Source organism: Pleurodeles waltl, chromosome 6 (genome assembly GCF_031143425.1).
Source record: "Pleurodeles waltl isolate 20211129_DDA chromosome 6, aPleWal1.hap1.20221129, whole genome shotgun sequence".
NCBI lineage: Eukaryota > Metazoa > Chordata > Amphibia > Caudata > Salamandridae > Pleurodeles > Pleurodeles waltl.
The window spans coordinates 313,221,310-313,237,136 of NC_090445.1; the positions used below are offsets into that span (position 1 = coordinate 313,221,310).

At 42.2% G+C, this 15,827-nt stretch overlaps 1 protein-coding gene across 1 annotated transcript in view; it reads left to right on the forward strand.

Moving 5' to 3' along the window:
* The first annotated feature begins 217 nt into the window (after nucleotides 1-217).
* Nucleotides 218-15,827, forward strand: part of LOC138299658 (twisted gastrulation protein homolog 1-A-like) — a 46,998-nt gene continuing 31,388 nt past the window's right edge. The window contains exons 1-2 of the mRNA XM_069238119.1: nucleotides 218-345; nucleotides 14,496-14,643. Of these exons, the coding sequence (XP_069094220.1) occupies nucleotides 14,524-14,643 (120 nt within the window). The 5' untranslated portion in view covers nucleotides 218-345; nucleotides 14,496-14,523. The remainder of the gene's footprint in view (nucleotides 346-14,495; nucleotides 14,644-15,827) is intronic.

Consider the following 15,827-nt stretch of genomic DNA (forward strand, 5'->3'; position numbering starts at 1 on the left):
GCCTGGGGAAGCTTTCCCCTTCCACTCCCCATGGGAGGGGTTCTGCCCTCCCTCCTCCCCTCCCAGGCCTCCATCCAGATGTGCTGATCCTGTTTTTCCGTCTCTGAAGACTTAGAGCTCTGTGTAACACCGCTCGCCCCTCCCCCTACCTTACTGCTGCACTAGCTCCTCCAGAGGGAGAAGACAGAAAGTGTGTGGGGGGGAGGGTGGGGGGGGGGGGGGAGAGAGGGAAAAGAAAACAGAGAGGCAGGAGGCGAAAGTAAACCTTCCGCCTTCGCAGGACCCTTCACTTGAAAAGACAGGAAGTTAGACAGACACATAGGCAGACGACGGGCATCTCTCCAGGTAAGAACTAACGCGAGTTTGAACTCAGAAACTGATTTCGTCAAAAATATACGCAGGAGAATAAAAGTGTAAGCTAGAAAAAGAAATAGGGAGAGAAAAATAAAAAGAGAGTGGGGAAAATCAAAGAAATGGAGAAGGGAGGAAGAAAACAGAGTCGATGTCGGAATAGAAGGATAGATAGAGACGAGCATAAAGCAGATCGGAAAGCAAACGGGAGAGAGAGCGGCGGTGCAGAATTGAGAGCAAGGTGCTGGGAAAGTAGAACATAGGGAAGAAAGTAGACAAAAGAGGGCGGCGAGGAAGGCAAAGAAAAGTGTATGAGAGAAGAATGGAAAAGGAAAGGGTTGGTAGGAGAAAGAAGATGTATTCACTGAAGAAAGCTGGACCGGAAATGGAAGAGATAAGCTTCGGTTTAAATGGGGGGAAACAAGGAACTCGGAGACAGAATCTCGGACGGAGAAGGCAAGATAAAGTGGGAGGATGGGAGGAGGTGAGAGAGAATGAAGAAGAAAGGCCATTTGACCTTGGTAGTGGATCCTGGCAGTTTTGAACCTGGGTGCTTTGAGAGGTGGCTGTTTGAATGTCGGTGTTGGGCCTTATTTGATGAATGTGTATGCTCTGACGATTGTCTCTTGTTTTTTTCGGTGATCTGGATATTGGCTGTTGGGAAAGGGTGAGGGGTACTAGGCACTGAATTGGGTGATGAGTACTGGGTGCTGAATTGTGGTGATGGACATTGAGACATTTGGGCATTCTGGGCTTTGATTTTATGTGCTCTACTCTGGGTGATGGATCTGAGTGCGTTAGGTTTTGGGTGCGTGTCTTATTGGATGAGAAATGTGGGTGCCTTGGGCACTGGTTGTTGGTTAGTTTTAGAGGTTTTAGGCATTGGGTGTTGTGTTTGGACTTTGAGTCCTGGTAAATTTGGGTGGTTTAGATATAGAGTATTGTGTGTGGGTGGCCTGGATGCTGTAAGCAAAGTCCTTCCTTAGGAGTGGCCTGATATACCACACCTCCGGGTGTGGAATAAACCAGGTGCGATAATTACCTCAAATTTCACGTTTTCCCACTAAACATGAGAAATAACGTGCATTTCCCCCCTTGAAAAACATAGGGGATGTGGAAATTGCTGCAAAAAGTATAATACTGATCTCTGCTCAAACAGGTGATTGCGCAGGGACCAGAACCGGGACACTCCTAATCAGGAGGAAAAGGTGCTAACTCTGGGTGCTGGACCTTGAGTGTTGATTTTGTTGTGTTGGGCATTTCATGTTAAATGTAGGTGCTCGGATCTTTTTGTTGTGGGTTTCAGTGTTCTTGGGGTTTGGTTTTGGTTTCGGAGCTCTTTGTATTGAGAGTTGGATATGAAAGCTCAGCGAGATTACTCTATAAAAGACTGCCACTTCTTCCAACCCTTGACCAGGTAAAGTTGACAAAGCGCTGGCAATGGCATGTTTAGTCAACGGTGTAACGTGCACCGAATAGGGCTCCTAAAGAAGGTCATCGAGAGGCTGCAAAGGCTTCAATATCAAGCATCGATAATGTGATTAGATTGGTCAAAGTGTGACTGTACATTAGCTTTGGTAGTGCCTTATTGGACAGAAGAAGCCAGCTCGAATTTTCTGTACCGCACACAAGGCACCCTGGTGCAAGCCTGAATACTCAACAAGCCTTCAAGCAAATAAAACATGTAAGTAGGACCCTGGATGTCAGTGTCGCAAGCTATGCAATGCACTAAGCCCAAACCTAAGAACGGAACCCACCCTAATCACACTTCAGAGAAAACCTTAAAACAAAACCTCATCTTCTTGTCTCCAATGAGACTCTAGCCTTCCCCTCTTTTCTACATATAAACCTTGTTAAAAGGCAGGATGGCTCAGTAAATTGAAAAATTGCTGCTAAAAATGCAGCCAACTGATAGTCATTAGTTAGAATACAAGAAACTCAGTCTTATATCCTTGTGAGGAAAGCAGTTTATTATATGATGTGGTTATGCGACCTCATTGTCTATTAAAACCGTCTTGGGTACAGTCAGACTCATTTGCAAAACTTTAGCTCAACCCTGGGTAGCTATGATACTTTGAACAGTCAGACTTTATCAAGGAAAAAAGTGCAAAGCATTTACAAAATCCAACCCAATTTATAACAAGCATTTGCAATACAATAGGTCTCGCATTTTTTTTGAGTTAGAGCTATTGATGTTGTAAATGCATAAGTGGACTTTTTTTTACATATAAATCTGTCAACTCTGCTGCACACTGAGGTCCTTTTTGCCATACAAATCTAGTGGCCCTGTATATAACTAAAGCATTTCTATTTAACTTCTTCCTTTATCTGCAGTTGAAATTGAAAATGTTGCAATTTAAAAAAAAATGTTTTATATTATTATTTTGCCATCTCTTAATATATATATATAATACATATGTTTAAAAAACAATAAAAAAATCAATATCGCATCTACATCACATTTAAAAGTGAATAATTCATCTACGCAGAACCGGCTTTATAGCGGTGGAAGTGGTGCAGCCGCACCGGGTGGTGAGCCTCGATTTGGGGGTGCTAACCTCAAGGAGGTGCTGTGTTTAGCAATAACTTACAAAACGTGCAATTTTAAGGCACCTGTTAAAATCTCCGTTTGCGTTTAGCTTTCAGGAAACAATTAAAATATCAAGGCACCTCTTGTGATTAATGTTCCTGTCAAGGAAAAAGATGGGAGTTTTGTACAAAGCAGCTATAACTCGCCATACAGTAGCGTAGAGAGTTAATGTGCCTGCTGCAAAGAACAGAACAATATTTTATGGAAATAACTGAGTGGATTAATAAAGCCATATTTTCCAAGTGCTTTAAAACAAATAAATGTTTTTGAAATTGGGGATAAAGAAAAATGAGAGGCTCATTTGCCCAGTGGTAGTAAGGAATTCTAATGAGTTAGTCATGTGGTGGGAGGCACCAAAAAACACTGTCGCACAAGGCAACAGCAGCGCTAAAGCAGCTCTGCATCTACATATGGAGTGGTGTGAAACAGTTGTAAATGTGTTAAAGTAGCAGACAGCTATTCAGGAAGAAAGAGAGAATTTAAACAGCCAGCCCTAAAGATTGTTATCTTTGTTACAACCAGCATCTGTGAATGTTTATTTCAGAAAGGCAGTGAGTGATGTGGCCGAATGTACGGATGCTAAGCTTCACACTAAGACTTAACGCTACTTCCCAAGCTTTCAAATTGTTAAGAAGAAAACGTATTCCAGCCCACTACATAATAAAGAGATTATTTCAAAAGAAAGCATTTGCTTTATAAACTTCCAGGTTTCATTCAACATTGAATAATTTATATGCTTTGTTGTGTGATAAAAAATTAACTTTTTTATGGTGTGTTGTTTTGCTTAGGTTTGTAACCAGTTTTGCAATAAGTAAACAAAGTTAAATCACCATGCAGCCTACCTAATGCCAATAACTCACATTGAACACCATATAAACATACCTATAAATACAATGTATCCTTCATCCTGCTACAAAGTTGATAAATGTTAATATTTACCCAAAAAGCAAGTTACTGAAACACACAAAAACTTAAATGCTTAAAAAGCATAAAAAAATCAACATTGCATTTAAAAGTGAATAATTAATCTACGCAGGGCAGGCTTAATAATGCAACACCTACGTTTAAAAAATGTGCGAGGGAGAGTAAGGAATGGAATAAACAAAGTCACACATGACTGCAGATGAAAATAAGTAATAGACTAGAGCCCTGTTAACAGAAACAGACTGGAGCCACTGAAACATCCAGCGCTCTGTCAAATATTATTAGCCTAAGAAAAAAGTAATCCCTAAGCACATGCTACATAGGCACAAGTGGAAGGGTACAAGTACTAGGGCCATGCTCCAGGGGAGTGTACAACTGTGGAAAAGGTGGGACAAATAGCAAGGACTGACCATTAGCAAGCAAGGTTTTTTTTAAGGACACTGAAACAAACCAGTGAAAAAGCAGAGACCCCATAAAGAAGTATAGAAGTATATACTAAAGTATATACAAGAGGTCTCGAATGCTCGACCTAAAAATAGCTCTAATTTTTTTGAATGTGTAGACAACAAATCAAACAAAATCCCCCAGGGTACCAGAGGTATTAATTGTTACACAAGTAATAAATCACTGATTTTTATTCAAATCGCAAATAAGCATTGGCAGCTCCTGCAGTTAGCCGTCACCAGAAAACTTTTGAGAACTTTTGTAAAGTCGTGTTCAGTTACCCCAGGCCATTTTGGGAGACCAAATATGACAGGAAGCAAGTCACAGGGACCAATGAGGCTTGGCATGAATGTTACATTGCAATCAAAGCAGTCTACAGTCCAGTTTCAGGATCTGTGGGTGAGCCACCATAGACATCAATAGAGTGGTCCTGATGCAAGGGGTACAGGATGCTGAAGTATGCTGAGGATGCTGAACCAGTGATAGAAGTCTTCGTAGTCCGGTTGAAGTCCAGCCCAAAAAACATTTGTTACTGGTCTACTGGTCTCTAGTTATTGTGAAAACAGTGGTTCCCTTTAACAGAGGCTCATGTCTATACAAAACTGCAATTTGATGACTCTCCTTAGCCCAGCCGACTTGGGTGCAGCTTCTGAGCATCATGAAATGGTCTCCTGGGCTGCGCTTCAGTGGTCAGTGGTGATCAAGTGATTGTGGCTACCAATTCATCAAGGCAGGCTTCTTCAGCTTTTGTGGCCCTGGAGCTGTAATAGGAAGTCACCCAACTGACTCTTGAAGTCACTTCTGGCTGGGGCTCAGGGATGACTTTTCCCCAAGCAGGGCATCACAGGCCCAGTCCCTTCTCTTTGCTAGCCCAAGGATCAGCACTGCAGTCCAGTCTTTGGTGCAGCCTCTCTTTGCCGGGACCAGAGAACAGCAAAGCAGTCTTTCTTCTGGTCTCTCTCCAGTGCAGAAGTAATCTGCAGTCTGGGTGCCAAGGATGCCACTTTATGCCTAGAACTTGGGAGATGTGGTCACTACTAGCCACTGGGCTACCAGGCCCCCTCCTGATGATGACTTCCTGCATAGTGTGGTATCTATCTATCCCAGAGTACAATATTCTGCCAAGTCCCAAGATGGTAGAACCCCTCTCTCGGTGTCTGGAGCTTGGTAGCACACGCTAGAGTTGTGGCCACCTTTGGGTTACACACTTAAAGGAAAACTAATTTGACAACTCTCTGACGCTAACCTGTCTAACAGGACAAAAGAGCAGCTCCTCTCATGTGTGTCCACCATTTTCACTTCAAAGACAGCTTCAACTTTAAAGCTCAGCGTTTGGGCTCACACTCTGTTTGGCCTTCCTGCCAGGGAGAAATATCACCTATTCCAATAGCAGGACCTTTGTGATCCTTCCTCAGAGTTGTTCTCACCTCACCCCAGGAAGGCCGGCGGCTGTTTAGTGGCTAGCAGCGATAAACAGTCACTGGAATACTTGGGCAACAAAGTGGCAACTTTCTAAAGTATCCATTTGTTTAAGAGTTACATTTAATTCAATTAACGTTTTATTGATACCTTGTAGTACCAACTTTAATAGCCCCATTCAGAAATTAACACAGCTGAGTTGTCAGTCTGTAGCCCTGTACACGTCAATGGGGATACCAGCCTTTTGGAGGTGATCATGCAAAAAGAGACAGTTCCTTACAATTCTGATGTATGTAAATGCATGAGGTCAGTAAACCAAGTACTGTAAATTTGATTATAGCAACAAATCATACTTACAACACTTAGAAACCACATTAAGTGTGGTGTGAAGTGCTATATAAAAAGCAAGTTATTATTACTTTAACAAAAGCACTCAGAAGTGACCATTTGACGATATGCAGCTCTCTACAAAGCAAAATATTTTATGCAGAAATGTAAACACATTGGCTATTGGAAGAGGGCCTTGGTCTCTGGGTGTTGCATGTGGGTGCTTTGGATAGCTGATATTCAATGAGGTGGAATCGGCATGTGGTACTGAATGTTGGTACTAACATGTGTTGATTGATTTGGAGATCTAGGTGCTAAGCACTGGATGCAAGGGTTAGGGTTCTGGTTACTGGTTTCTAAGTTTAGTTGCTTAGCAGCAGAGCCTTCACTTGGAGGATGTGGTATCTGAATATAAATTCTGGGTTCCCTGGACATTGACACACATGTGGGCCTTTTGGGGAGTTGGTGTTACATCTGAATGCTGGGCATTCACAATTAAGATTTTAAAATTATAAGAGGCAGGAAAGGACTCTGGGCTATTAATGTAATGAGTGGTAGGCTGGGTGACTGCATATCGCAATGATAAAAAGCTTTGGCACAGTGCATAATTTGAGCGGGTGGTTGTACCTGGGGCTCACCAGCGCTCGTTTTTGGGGACTGGAATTATTTTTCATCTGCAGAGTTTGACCCAGAACTACAGAGAGAAAGTTCGAAAGGGAAAAAGAAGGAGGAGGATAAAGAAGGAAAAGCTGTGACAAAAAGACAATGCAGGAACGAAAACGAACCTGTAATAGTCAAATAAAGGGTCAGGTGTGTTGTGATAGATGAAAGAAGTATGAAGTGATATCTGTACTATAGGAGCCATAAGAATCTGCAAACTTGACATTCAGAAGCAATAGCAGTGGACTGCTGCAAAAAAAATTGGGCGGCTGCACTTTCACATATATAAATTAAACACTGCTCTAGCCCTTATTCAGAGTTCAGTTCCTGTGCAGGGATTGGAACTGCCCAATAACTATTACATCCCAGCTGTTTACTCCTGACAGATTTCGCAAGACAAATCCTGGAGAATTTTTTGAGGGTAAAATGCTGATAAAAATAGAAAACTTGCTCGTTTCAGTGTGATAAATGTTGAAACTGCACGTTATGCCTCATTGAGAGGTGGGGGAACTTTGAATAAGAGGTGTTTTGTGAACTCAGTAAATACCTCAGCCTAGGGTGTCAGCATTAACACCCTATTTTGTCTTAACTTGACTTTGATCCGTGTCTTAACACCGAGGTGCTAGCACAACATGTTGACATTTAGTATGAAGACATGTAAACTAATGTTACTCCGTAGCAGTGTATGATCACCACCTAATGAAGGTATTAGAAATATTTATGTGTAGGATTATGTATTGGTGCTGGGTTTTGAGTCTTGAGATTTAGTGCTTTGCTTCTAGTTTAGATCTGTGTTTTTAGTCATTTGGGCCCATATGTACCAACGAATTTTCCCATAGACACAGAATGGGTAAAACCCTTTGCTACATCTGGCCCTTGGTGATGGTGTTGGATTTGGTTATACTCAGTCAGTCAGTCAGTCAAAGTACTTTATTTCGATAAATAAATATCATAAAAAGGCATAAAAAAAGTACAATCAAGTATTACAGGCAATCAACAATTCATATTATCTACAATGTTTAAAAAGGGGGGGTCAGTAAAGTAAAACATCCAAAAAAAAAAAAAAAAAAAAAAAAAAACATCATTTAACATAAAACATTAATATTCTCCCAGATTCGCAGAAATTACATTTCCTATAAAAAGTTAACTAGTCAGTCAATTTATTACAATAAAATAATCGGATTGATGGCGAACTTCTTTTTCTTAACCCTAACAGCTCCCACTAAAAAACTAGCAACATGGAACATAATCCTAGGGGTCTGTAATAACTGTAAGAACAAGAGGGCAGGTTTGACCTGTATGAACCCCTCCTCCTTTAGAATTGGGAACAAGTATTTCTTTCTTAAGGCCGCGTAATGGTCACAGAATAACAGAAAATGCATTGTGTTCTGGATCGAAAAATTATCACAATTGCACGGCGTTCCTTTTTCCGGAGGAGACCAGGTTTGAAACTGGCCAAGAGTTAGATGGATCAGGTTAAACCGAAAGCGTGTTAGAAGAAACCGGTGAAAGGGTTGATTTACAATAGACAAATATAATTCAGGGCCCACATAAGTACTCAAAATGATACTGGCCCGCACTGATGGTTTCTCATATTCAACTTGTTCTCTTTCTAGACATAACAGATCTTTCATCATGCTTTTAATCAGTCCAATATCTTTAACAGTTATTGAATCCGGGGAATAAAAAAGATCCGCTCTCCCTAATCTAACAAAACAATTTTTGATATAAACTAGCCACGCTATTTTATTAACTTTATCCAGCTGCAGGCAATCTTTGAAAATGGCGTGGTTGAGCGGAATTTCTTGATTCAGCCAGATCTTTAGCCAGGCTAGAACGGGGGCCAGTTTGATCAAATCTGAAATATAGCCCACACCCAATTCAGTATGGACAATGTGTGTGGAAGTAGACTGTGGAAGAGAGAGAACCGATCTTAGAAATTTATTTTCCGTGATCTGTATACTTTCCATAGAGCAATAGCCCCATATCGCACTTCCATACGTTGCTATTGTAAGGCATTTTGCTTCATACATTTTTAGCAAACTAATAATTGGCCTCGCCCCGAGTTTATTCATAAAACCCCGAAGAGCAGAAGACGACTTTACAAGGGCAACATTTCTATTTTTTATCTGGGGGCCCCAGGAACCTTTCTCATCGAATGTGATCCCTAAGTATGGAAATGTTGCTACTCTACACAGTTCTTGCCTCCCACAAGTAAAAGTTTTGGGGAGTTTCTTTTTATTACCCTTACCCATGAACATAATCTGGGACTTTTTAACGTTGATCTTTAAATCCAAGGAAGTCATAAAAACCTCAAAGACATCCAATAATCGTTGAAGACCAACACCAGTACGAGAAAGCAGGATAGCATCATCCGCGTATAGTAGGACCGGAATACCGAGTTCTCCTATCCGTGGGGTGTCCTGGGTAGCATTTTTTAGTGTAGATTCCAAGGCATTTATATAAATAGTAAAAAGAAGGGGGGCCAGAATGCACCCCTGCCTGACTCCCCTTTCTGAGTTAAAGTGGCTGGTGCATCGCCCCGCAGTAGTAACTCTAACAGAAGCTGTTAGGTCAGTATGTAAATCTACTAAAAGGTTAACAAGAGCCTTATCCAGCCCCATGTCGAGTAAGATTTTCCATCATTTAGATCGATTTACAAGATCAAAGGCTGACGAGAGGTCCATGAACCCCAGATACATGGAACCCTCCTTTGCCTTTGTGTATTTTTCTATTAATAAATACAAATTCAAGCCTTGATCTATAGTACTCCTTTTAGGTCTAAAACCATACTGCACATCTGCTAGGACCCCTTTCTCTGTTAACCAATTGTTCAATTTATTTAAGATAACTCGACCTAAAATTTTCACTGAGGAATCAATCAGTGAAATCGGCCTATAACAAGATGGGTCTTGCCTATTACCCTTTTTAAACACTGGTATAATTATAGATTTCTTCCAGGAAGACGGGATTTTATCGAATGCAAGATTATTAAAAACCTTGCATAATACCTTAGACCAAAATTTTGGAAAACTTTTAAATACGTCCCCAGGTACCCCATCTGGGCCTGGGGCTTTGTTTTTTGTGGTTAGGTCTATAGCCCTTTCAACATCTGCAACTGCAAAAATAACTGCATCCTTGTCAGGGGAAATTTCCCCCACTTCATCTGCTAAAATTCCATCAAGAGGACCAATATTAGAATATATCTGACTAAAGTGTTTTATCCAGCCCTCATCAGGAATGTTTGCCTCTAAAGGAGTATTAGTTTCATCAGAAAAAAAGGGCTGATTTATTATTTTCCAAAATGAACCACTGTTTTTTAGGGTATCTGGATCCAAGAGTTGGGCCAGGGCGTTATCTTTCAGAGTCCTTTTCCTCTCTAGAATGGTTTTTTTATACACTTTCCTAGCATTTACTATTTTTGTTCGATCTTGAGGAATAGTTTTTAATGCCTTAAGTAGTACACCATGTGCTTTAGAACATTCCTTATCAAACCATCTGTTGCCATCTAGAGCCTTCTGGCTAGATTTAGCCTGGAGACTACGATGAATTTCTAAGCAAATCTGATCAAATGCTACTATAACCTCCTTAGGATCTGGATTTTCCGCTAGACATATAGAAATTTCATCCTCCACTTTAGATAAGACCTCCTGAAAAAAAGTTTCAGGGACTATTTTTGTCCACTTCAACCTTCGATTCTGGTCTTTGACTTTGAGGTTCAAGCCCCCACTCTCTGCGACTAGTTTGAGAGAAATCAGTTCAGAGTTCTTAAAAACAAGTACAACAGGATTATGATCACTAAAAACTGACACCTCAGTACAATCATTTAAAACACTATTTAACAAAAAGGAAGACAAATAAATATAATCAATAATAGTACCATTTTCTTTGCCCTTAAACGTAGGGGACCTGCTATTCCCGTCTCCACAGCCAGACTCATATAAGTTCCATTTAGCAAGGAAGAGCTCAAGATGATCCCCCTGCCTAGTATGTTCTGGATGAGCAGTTGAGGAAAAGGGAGGGCCTTCCTCATCCCTCCTAATACATGGTAGGGTACATGGATGTATGTTAAAGTCCCCTAGTAATATTAACTCAAAAGTATTAACATTTATACTATAGACTGACAAAAATTTATCCAGGTCATCCAGATTTTGACTGGTGGAATCATTAGCATATGAATTATAAAAATTTATAAACAGGATCTTCCCCTTATTCTGGGTCGAAAGCTCAACAATTAGGCAATTTACTGAGCCCGAGGGGCATTGGGTTAAGGTACCTTTCATATCCAATTTGAAAAGGCTTAATAGTCCCCCCTTAGGTCTCCCTGCCACGCTATTTGTAGCTGGAATGCAAAAATGACAAAAGCCATCTAAGGAAAAGCTATTCGTTTGGTCCCAAGTCTCTTGTAGAGCAATAACATCAAAAGATTTTAGTGTCCTTTCCCATTCAACTATCCCAGACTTGCTCTTTAAACCAGCAATGTTCCATGTAGCAATCTTGATGGATGATGCTGACGACTGGGAAGAGTTTCCCAAGACATTTGGCAGTCAATCATTTTCCTCCATAGAAGATAAGGCAGCATACGGATTGTGAAGAGGTAGAGTGTTAACGGTCTGCCTATAAGACAACTGATGATGACTTGGCTCCCCCCTAGTTTGAGACCGGGACATATTAACAGATACATTCGGGGTACAGACATCCATTCCTCTTCCGTTCTCATTTGAGCATTGCCTTTGCACATACGACAAACGACATTGAGTATTGAACCCATGATTATAAAAGAAACCTAGAGGTCTAGCATGAACCATATTTTCTAGAGTTGGCAAAGTTGTAGCTCTCAGAAGTACTGTTGCCACGTGTTGTGGGTATTTAAAATTTATAATAATGCAGTCTCCACCTCTATTTTTAGGGCCATTGCCAATCCAACTAACTCTGCGGGTAAATAAAATATCATTTGCAAGGACACAAGGAAAACCACAGTTCTTATTCAACCAAGCAAGCGTCTTGTTTTTAAGAGCAGGATACGCTTCTACCCCAGAGCCATTCGAGCACAAGTCAACCTCTGGGACATTTGTTAGAACCACAGTATATGGTGCACATTCTGGCGGGAGATTAATAGAATTATGTCGCCTAATTATACTTCTTCTATCAGTAACTGACCCTCTTATAGTCTCCTGAGTACTCCTTTGTATTAATCGTGGTTGACTAAATGTGTTTTGTGCACTCGCCGACCCTACTGGCAATGTAGATGAGGATGAAGATGAGGCGGTCAGCACACTTACAGTCGGTGGGGCCTGAACAGTAGCCCCCAAACCTTCCACCCTATTTCTATCTATAGAGTGTGTAACTGCACCCACCGGGCGGTTATCCATAGAGCCTAATGAGTCTAAATGGGTACTCTGTGGAACAGTGGACCGAGTCAGGCAAGATTCTACAAGGCCTTCCAGTCTGGTAACCCTAAGAAGCACTAATTCTACCTTGGCCACCAGGGGACTGATCAGAGCTTCCAATTTAGATTCAAGAATTGTGACAAAAAGATCAATTTGACTTGAGTGCAGACTAGTACCCTCAATAATATTGGTGGACTCAGGGACATTTCCCCTGTTTGTAGCTGTTGGGCCCGCTTTTTTTGGCTTCCGACACCCTGCTTTCTTAACAGGCCCCTTCCTACAAGCACGTACCGCTCTCCTAGTAGGAGATTGAATAGGAGGAGACCTTGATGGTAATGTCCAATCCTGTACTTGAATAGGTTCGGAACAACAACCCTGCTCTACCACAGGAACATCAATATTTAAATCGTTCTCGTTGTTGGAAATGGTCGAGACACTCTGAAACATTGGTGTAGGGGGTAAGCACTGCCTTATGGGAGATGTTTCTGGACTAACCCTACTTAATGATGATCTCCTATCTTTGTTAATTTTACTAACTACTTTAAAAAGATAGTTATCCAGGGTCTTTGAATCATTATTTGTAGCTATTTTAGAAGACCTCAGTTTGGACATGATGAGGGCAGCGGAGACGTCGATTATCTGGGTTCGTTGGTTCTCACCCTGCAGTGTAGGGCTCTTTTCCAGAACTATATTGTTTACACAATTCAGACGACACTGGATAGGGTCAGTGGTGTGTCAGGGTCACAGGTTTCTAACACTGCGCGGGACTCGAGTCCGGCTCCCGGCTCCCCCTCCACAGTCTGCAGTTCTGGCCTTGCCTCCTCCTGTGGTCTCACCTCGTGTCCACTTCCCCCGGGGTCTCACGAGCCGCTTGTACCACCTCGCTGTGTCGGCACAGCACCAAGTACTAAACCTCCTGGGGGGGTCCGATATAAGTTTTCCGGCTCCTTGGTACTGTTGTACACAGTTGTCCACGCGGTGCTCGGCGTCCTTCTCCCGAGCACCGCTGGAACCGATGTCACACTACCACGGACCCCCGTGGTGGGAAAAGCCTCCTGCAGGTCCCACCAGGGTTGAAAGGGTTTAGAGGGCTGTGTCCGCCACGGAGGAGCCTGTGGGTCCGGAGAGCTGCTCAGCGTCCTCTGCTCCGCTCCTCCCCTGGCTCAACGCCCGAGTAAAGTGCCACTGGCAGGGAGAAAAAAAAGAAACGTAAGAGAGGGGGCCCAGCCCGGCCTCTTCCGGTCAATGACGGTTATACTCGATATTTGGTGTATGACATGAGTGCTTAGCCCGTTGGGTGTTGGATATGGTTTGATGTTGATACTGCAAGTTGATTTGGGTGCTGGCTATTAACTGTTAGATTAAGTTTTTTTGGAGGTTGCGTATTAGATTCAGGTGTTCTAAGCATGTACGTTCGAACTCCCCATCAATAGTAAATGAGCGTCAATAAGATTCTCTTACAAATGGATGTAGTCTTACTACTTTTTTAAAATCTCAAACATTGTCCTTGAAAGCTGTGCTAGCTTACTACTGTCAAATAGGCGATGTTATAACATGTTGCTATTTCTCCAGTGCGTACTCGCTCTCCTCACACATTTACACACTTGGCAATGGCAGACCAATGGGTAATTGCACACTTTTTAATTTTTTTCCCTCAGGGAAACCATTTTTCCCATGGCAAATATCCAACATCTTCACACTCACCAACATTAATGAAGTTTCTGTTTCCCTTTCCACCCTGAAAGTGGATTTACTCCAGCTTTGTGCATGGCAAATCTTCAATCATTTCCAAGTAGGGAATGGGTCGGAGAGGACTTTGCGAATATCTACAATCTCTCAAGACCAGCCACTCCTTAATCGACCCACTCTTGATCTTATGCATTGGATTTACAACTGTATAATTGTATGAGGTCATGGCATACATTTACACAGTTGTAAATGCATGTATGCCCGCTAGATATTCCTCTGTGAATACCTGACAGATGTAAACAGAGCAATTTTTAAACATAAGCTTAGGGCTTATGCTTTGTGATTCTGGCCTGTAATGTTGCATTCCAATGCTTTATGTGTGGGGTGTAAGGTTTGGGTGCTCGATTTTGAGTGGTGGATGTGGGTTATCTGGGTGTTGAATTTGGGGTTTGTGGACAATGAGTCTTGATTCCTATGTTCAAGTGCTCTGGGATTTACACTCTGAGGTATTATAGTTGTTAAATGTGTCCCCCCAGCACAATGGGTATTAGGTTTGGAAGTTCTAGGAACTAGATTTTGTATAGTGAACTCTGGTCATTGGGAATCAGGTATTGAACTTGGGAGGTCAATCCCTGTCTCACCTCCTCAAATGTCTCACTTTCACTTCATTTCTCTATTTCTACCTGGAAATTCTTTTTCAGCACTTCCATAAATGCACAGTGAATAAAGATGTGCTGGCCCAATGGCTGTGCGCTGATCTTGGCGGTCGTGTACTACTCTCTTATCAACCCTGCGACTGGCTGTAATAAAGCACTATGCGCCAGTGACGTCAGCAAGTGCCTCCTGCAGGTAAACAACAGGAGACAACTCACCATCTCTTCACATAAGTGTACTGGTCAGTATGTAGATGGGGATAATCAATTGTCATGTCAACACTAACTTACATTAACGTAACGTCAACGCTGAGTGGGAAAAGAAATGAAAAGGATGTGTTGAAATTACATATGAAAGAGGGGCTATGTTGCTGTCATAATTGATTGGGAAGCACAATGGGTGTGATTATGAGTTTAGGTGTTATTTATTGCACATGATAAATAATGATACCATGCGGTATGTTATTTTTGTGTGTGCAATGAATAACAGCTATCACAAGTTTGTGGGGAATAACTTGCAGATTTTGGTGTTTAATGCACCAAAATCTGCATGGTGTAGTAAATAGCATACAATTTCTCCTGTTAAATTTCAGCATGTTTAACCTGCCAAACTTTGAGGGCAGCTTAGCAGTGGTGGCTGCTGCCAGGGATGGCCAGAGAGGAGCGCTTTGAGTGGTGGGTGGCGGGGGGTAGACAGTGGGGGTGGGATGGGATGGGGAATATTAAATTACAAAAAAAAAAAAACACCCACCTGCGCTGCTGGACACCTCAGTGGTGCTACCGCCACCTTAGTGCTTCTCTGCGCCACTCCCTACCAAATCCAGACGCTTCTCTCATGCTGTTACACAGCATGAGAAAGTGCTGGGATTGGCCTGAGCGGGTTGAAATGCCCCTCAGGGAGGGAGTGGGAGCCTGCGCTTGGTTTCCACCCGGCTGTAAAATACAGCTCGGGTAGGGAGTTCTAAGTGCCCATGTCAGTTTGGCCAGTCTCGAATAGCCGGCCAAACTGACATGCGCATTTAGAGCAGACCACCGCTACTCCTCCTCCCTGGTGATGTGAGGGTTGCTGGCCCCACCCTCTGTAAGCAGAAAAATAAAATTATAATAAAGTACTTTTATTATGATTTTATTTTTCTGCCTTTTGGCAGTGGGGCAACACTCCTCCGCCATAGCCCCTGTGGCTTAGGTATTTAACATATCTGATAATTATGGATTTGTTAAACACAGCCAAACTCGTAATTCTGATGGGTTGGAATTTATCGGTCCACCTGCAATCAGACCCAGAAATTGCTACAGAAGAAGAGAGGCAATGAACCCGGAAATTAGCTAAAGCCACATCCCTTAATAGAGCACCACATCTGTCACTGTTTTGAACCTGCT